The sequence below is a fragment of the Chrysochloris asiatica genome, unplaced genomic scaffold (genome assembly GCF_000296735.1).
Source record: "Chrysochloris asiatica unplaced genomic scaffold, ChrAsi1.0 scaffold00054, whole genome shotgun sequence".
Lineage (NCBI taxonomy): Eukaryota > Metazoa > Chordata > Mammalia > Afrosoricida > Chrysochloridae > Chrysochloris > Chrysochloris asiatica.
In genome coordinates this window covers 92,623-99,482 of record NW_006408572.1, presented here as the reverse complement: position 1 = coordinate 99,482, position 6,860 = coordinate 92,623, and the positions used below count along the sequence as shown (strand labels likewise).

The following is a 6,860-nucleotide window of genomic DNA, read 5'->3' as shown; positions in this document are numbered from 1 at the left end:
ACCGAAGGCTGTGCTCTTTGATCTTCATCAGTAAATGTTTTAAGTCCTCTTCACTTTCAGCAAGCAAGGTTGTATCATCTGCATATCACAGATGAGTCTTCCTCTAACCCTGATGTTATGTTTTTCTTCATATAACCCAGCTTCTTGGATTAGTTGCTCAGCATACACGTTGAATAAGTATGGTGAAAGAATATAACCCTGTCACACATCTTTCTTAATTTTTAACCATTCATTGTTTCCATGTTTGAACAACTGCCTCTTGGTCAATGAACAGGTTTCTCATGAGCACAATTAAGCATTCCAGAAAACTCATACTTCGCAATATAGCTTATCATGATCTATACAATTGAAGGCCTTTACATAGTCAATAAAGCACAAGTAAACATCTTTCTGGTACTCTCTGCTTTCAGCCAAGATCCATCGGACATCAGCAGTGATATCCCTCGTTCCACAGCCTCTTCTGAATGCTGCTTGAACCTCTGGAAGTTCTCTGTAAATGTATGCTTGCAGCCATTTCTGTATCACCTTTAGCAAAACTTTACTCTCATGGAATATCAAAGATATTGTCCAATGATTTCTGCATTCCATTGGGTCATCTCCTTCAATATTGGAAGTTGAGGATTAAATTTTACTTCAGTTCTTTAAGCTTGAGAAATGCTGAGCGTGTTCTTCACTCTTGATTTTTCTAACTTCAGGTCTTTGCACATTTCATTATACTACTTGACTTTGTCTTCTCGAGCTGCCCTTGAAAATTTTCTGTTCAGCTCTTTTACCTCTTCATTTCTTCCATTTATTTTAGCATCTGTATGCTGGACAGCAAATTTCAGAGTCTCTTGACACCCATTTTGGTATTTTCCCTCTTTCTTGTCTTCTTAATGACCTTTTGCTTTCTTCCTGTATGCTGTGTTTGATGTCATCCTATAGCTATTCTTGTTTATGGTCATTAGTGTTGAGTGCATCAAATATGTTCTTCAGATGATCTATTTAGGCAAGATAATTTCAAGGTCATATTATGGTTCTTGTGGAATTGTTATAATTTTCTTCAGCTTCATACTGAACTTGCATATGAGTAATTGGTGGTCTGTTCCAGTCTACCTCTGGGCTCGTTTTGGCTGATGCTATGGAACTTTTCCACCATTCCATCCCCCCAGATGTAGTCAATTTGATTTCTGTGCATTCCATCTGGTGACGTACCTGTGTATAGTCATCTTCTGCGTTGTTTAAAAAAGGTATTTGCAATGAAGAAGTCATTTTTCTTGGAAAATTCTATCATGCGATTTCCAGCATTATTTCTATTTGCTTTCCAATCATCAGTAATAACCAATACATCTTGATTGCATATTTGATCAATTTCAGACTGAAGAAGTTGATTTGTTGTTGTTAACTTCCGTCGAGTCGGTTCCAACCCATAGCCACTCTATACAGGGTTTCCAAGGAGCAGCTGGTGAGCTTGAACCACCGACCTTGCAGTTCAAATGGCTTTACAGTCTGGTGCATTAACCCACAACTCCATACCAGGACTCCGAAGAAGTTGGTAGAATTCTTCAATTTCATCATCATTTGATCTAGTGGCTGATGCGTAAATTTGAATAACAGTTGTATTAGCTTGTCTTCTCTGTTGTTAAGAGCTGTAGAATTGGTTCTGACCCATGTTGTTGTTGTTAAGTGCCATCGAGTCGATTCTGACCCATAGCAACTCTATATAGGGTTTCCAAGGAGCAGCTGGTGAGCTTGAACCACCGACCTTGCATTTCAAATGACTTTGCAGTCTGACGCAACCTATACAGGGTTTCTGAGGCTGTAAATCTTTATCGGAGCAGAAAGCCTCATCTTTCTCCTGTGTAACAGCTGGTAGTTTCGAACTGCTGACCTTGAAGTTATCAGTCCAACTCATAACCACTACCCTCCCATAGCTCCTTGTCTTCCTTGTAGGCATATGGATATTATCCTATCACAGTCAGCACTGTACTTTGAGTCAGATCTTGAAATATTCTCTTTTTATGATGAATGTGATGCCATTTCTCTTCAATTTTTCATCCCTGGCATAGTAAACCATGCTGTTGTCAGATTCAAACTGGCCAATACCAAACCATTTCAGTTCACTAATATTTAGGTTATCAATGTTTATTCATTCTATTTCATTTTTGACAATTTTCCTAGATTCATAACCTCGTATATTCCATGTTACAATTATTAATGGATATTTACAGCTATTTCTCTTCATTTTGGTTATCACCCATCAGTCTCAAAAGTTTTACTGCATTAGTATCATCATGTGAGGTCAACTCTACTTTGAGGAGACAGCTCTTCCCCAGTCGTATTTTGAGTGCTTTCTAACCTGAGGGGCTCATTTTCTGGCACTATATTACAATATTCTGGTGCTCTTAATCATGTTTCAATATTCAATATACTGGATTGGCACAGTAGCAGCAGTGGTGGGCTCTAATGTAACAATGATTGTGAGGTTGGTGCAGAACTGGGCAGTGTTTCATTTTGTTGTGCACATGGTCACTATGAGTTGGCACCAACTCAATGGCACCTAACAACAACAACAACACAATATGATACTGTTCCACTGCTATTCATAAGGTTTTCAGTGACTAAATATATGGTAGTAGTCTGTCTTGTCTTCTTCCTAGTCTGTCTTTGTCTGGAAACTCATCTAAAACCTGTCCACCATGGGTGACCCTGGTGGTATTTTAAATACCGGTGGCATACCTTCCACCACAAGTCACCATAGTATGAAAAACTGACAGATGAGTGGAGAGATGCAAATTAAAACAATGAGATATTATTTTACTCCAACTTTGGTAGAAAAGTTCCAAAAGGAGGAAGACAACAAATGCAGGTGAGGGTGTGGAGAGACTGGGACCCTCCTATAGTACCGGTGGGACTATCAAATGGTGCAACCACTGTGGAAAACAGTATAGCACTTTCTCAAAAATTTGGAAGTAGAAATGCTGTATGACCCAGCGAACCCTTCTACTTGATATATATCTTCACGAACTAAGAGCTGTGACAAATCTAGATCTATGCACACCCATGTTCATTGCAGTAGTAGTCATAATACCAACCAGATGGCGAGAGCCTAAATGCCCATTAACAGAAGAATGGTTAAACAAACTTTGGTATATATGCATAATGGAATATTACACAATGTCGAAGAATAACAAAAAATCTGCAAAACACCTCACAACATGGATGAACCTGGAAGACATTATGCTGAATGAAATTAGTCAATTACAAAAGAACAAATATTGCATGAGACCACTATTGGGAAAAGGAGCTCTGGTAGCGTACTGGTTACGAATCGCGCTGCTAACCTCACAGTCAGCAGTTTGAAACACCAGCTGTTCCGCAGGAGAAAGATGAAGCTTTCTGCTCCCATAAAGATTTACAGCCTCGTAAATCCTATGCAGGGTCGCTATGAGTCGGAACCAACTCCACAGTACATAACAACAACAACAGCCACTGTTGTAAAAAGTTAAGAAAATATTTTCTTGTGAAATGAAACATTCTATAATGGTAGCGTAGTGGTTACGAATCGGGCTGCGGCGAACCGCAACGTCTGCAGTTTGAAACTACCAGCTGCTCCGCGGGAGAAAGATGAGGCGATCTGCTCCCGTAAAGATTTACAGCCTCGGAAACCCTGTTCAGGGTCGCTATGGGTCAAAACCGACTCGATGGCACTTAACAATAACATAATGGTTACAGGGTGAGTGGGGGAGGAAAAAAATTAAGTGAATAGAGGTAAATATCATTAACTGATGGTACATGGAGTGAATTACAATCATTGTAGTGACACAAACTATATAATTTGTTGAATGTAGGACTGATGATCTGTGTTTTGTAAACCTTCATTCAAGTCACAATAAAAAGTTTTTTTAAAAAAGAAGCAAGGCAAACATTCAGCAAGAATTGATAACATTATAGGTCCAGGTAGCCTTATTATGATTAATGTGATGTAATTGTGTCCTCTCCAAACAACAGTTCCTCCTTCACCCATATGATTCAGTGGGGACTACCAATTACTATACACTTCTCACCATGGCCAAAAGGCCATAACTTAGATCGGTAAAAATGAGCTTTTAAAATTTGATTTTCCAATTGGAACTAGAAGGAAAGATTCTTTTTCTGTTTGGTTACTAAGTGTTATGGACTGATTGGTATCCTTTAAAAAGATATGTTCAAGTTTTTAATGCTTGATACCTGTAAATAGGACCTTATTTTGAAATAGTGTCTTTGTAGATGTAATTAGTTATGTTAACATGGGGCCATACTGGATGGCATGTGTCTTTTTAGAAGAGTGGAAGAAACACTGCAACCGAGAGACATTGTGGGATAATGCCATGTGACCACAGAGGGAAGACTGGGGTGATGAAGCTACAAGCCAAGAAATGACTGGGGCTACTAGAAGTTGGGAGAGATAACAAAGAATCTTCTCTTAGAGTCTTCAGAGACAGCATAGCCCTGCCAATACCTTGAACTGGGACTTCTAGCCTCCAGATATGAGAGGATAAATTTTTGTTGTTTTAAGTTACCTGGTTTGTGATACTTTGTTTTGATAGCCCTAGGTAACTAATATACTTGGTGTCCAGCTTGCCCTGTCATGAAAATTCATCATTAGCTAGAGAATATAAAGCCAATGTGTAGAAAGAAGTAAAGATGAGAACTGGAGACAGAATGAATATGACAGAGCCCTGAGGGCATCAAATCCCTGAATCTGGTCACTCTGGAAGTCAGTTTAACTGCTGTTCTTTCTTCATTGTGGTTGCATGAGTCAACCAGTTCCCCCTTTTGGCTAAGAAAGTTTCACACAGATCTTATTACGCACAACCAAGGTTCTTGAGTTGAAGTCAAGGGAAGTAAGTTCCCAGTTAGCTAAGTAGTCAACTGAATAGATTTTAACATACTAGCAAGACAATGACACTTGAAGTTGTTACTCTAGAGAGGTCTAACACTGTCCAATCTTGTCTACCTGTTGTGGGTCAGGCTCAACAAAGTACGTAGTGATGGTGGTGATGCTGGGTACAATGCTATACAACCAGCCGATGCCAGTGATGATGACATGCAGGATGTGCTCCCGGCTGTGGACATAGTGATAGGCAGTGCTAAAGACATTGGCAACACCCTGCAGAGACAGAGAATAAAAATTGGCTCTTCTTTTAAAAATAACTAGTAATGCATCAATTGGATTATCTCTTTGTTGTTGTTATAAAAATACAGATAACACAATATATGACAATTCAATCACTTCTGTGTGCATAATTCAGTGAGATCAATTACATCAATCATATTACACAACCATTACTAATATTCCTTGCCAATTTTCTATAAACAGAAACCCACTGCTTCCTAAAAAATGATTTCCCCTTCACCCACTTCCTCTCACTCCTTATAATCACTAATACGCTCTGATCTCTATATTAATTTGCCTATTCTAGTTATTTCATATTAGGGAGATCATACATTATTTGTCCTTTTGTGACTTAGCATAATGTTTTCAAGCTTCATACATGTTGTGGCATGTAATGTACGGGACTTAATTTCTCTTTATGGCAGAGTAATATTCCATTGTTTGTATACACCACATTTTGTTTATTCGTTCCTTGGTTGTGTCTACCTTTTAGCTACTTTGAACAGTGCTGCAATGAACACTGGTCTGCTGGTGGTGGTGGTGATAACTATGTGCTGTGGCACTGCAGGATAATAATTGGACTGTTAATCACAAAATTGGAGGTTCAAATCCACCAACTGCTCCTTGGAAACCCTATACAGGGTCGCTATGAGTTGAAAACAACTTTATGTTAATAAGTAATTATCAACTTCCTACAAATTAATAATCAGTTCTCAAAAGGCAGTGTTCTAGAGTCTACTATTATAAATATATATCACTAAGAAATCAAAGGTGTAAGGGGAGCACTACAATAAGATCCACATATCTTATTATGCTTCCTAATCATCATCCAGTGGACTTTGGATGTTTGCTACCAGTGTGGTGCTATGGGATAATGCACTGGACCACAAGATCAGTTTGAATTGCAAGGTCAGTAGTTCAAATTCACATAACAACAACAACAACAACAACAGTATCAGGAGATAAACTTTGAAATGGAAAACAAAAACAAACTGTTTAAAAACCAAGAATTAATATCACTCTCAGGAAAAGAGGTAGGAACTGCCATTAACTGACACCAATAGTAATGTCAACTTTTCATGGCTACTGTCATGTGTTTGGTTCCAAGGCCTATAACATGCTTTTAGATCACACAGGCCTCCTATAGGCATAAAGAGACCTTGTTCCACAGGAAGTCCTTAAAACCCGTTGATATTGTTGTGAAGAAGCCCAAGAAAACACAAATTCTTTTAAATCATCAGTATTATATATCAAGACTAAAGACACCTCAGGAATCAATTTAAATTCATTTTGACATGTTTTCTAAAAAGACTATGTATAATTCATCTACTGAATAATTATATTATTCATTTTGCTTAATATCATTACATTATTTAGATGAGAATGAATCTTATTATTAAAAATACGTCCAGAGAAAGCGATTTTACCACTTTCCTCAGTTATATACCCAATAAGTAGGAAAATGAAAAATAATGGTAAGTAAATATAGTCAGGAGCTTACAGGGGAACAAAGGATGAGTACACAGTTAGTCGATGACCTGCTACTATACCCACAGCCCATTGCCTCCATAACAGCTCTCAATTGTCCTCATTTGCAATTTTTTTTTCATGTTTTATTGTGAATTATATGATATTTTACATGGGAGAACTTTAGTTTTACATTCATTCCACCATACATCGTTTCATTGCCATGGTTCCAATCCCCTCCATGCATCATCAACCG

General features: G+C 38.1%; 1 protein-coding gene across 1 annotated transcript in view; it reads right to left on the bottom strand.

Annotated features, from left to right (window-relative positions):
* EFCAB5 (EF-hand calcium binding domain 5) overlaps positions 1-6,860 on the bottom strand; it is a 140,261-nt gene that overhangs the window by 42,532 nt on the left and 90,869 nt on the right. The window contains 1 exon segment of the mRNA XM_006863444.1: positions 4,979-5,131. Within this exon segment, the coding sequence (XP_006863506.1) occupies positions 4,979-5,131 (153 nt within the window).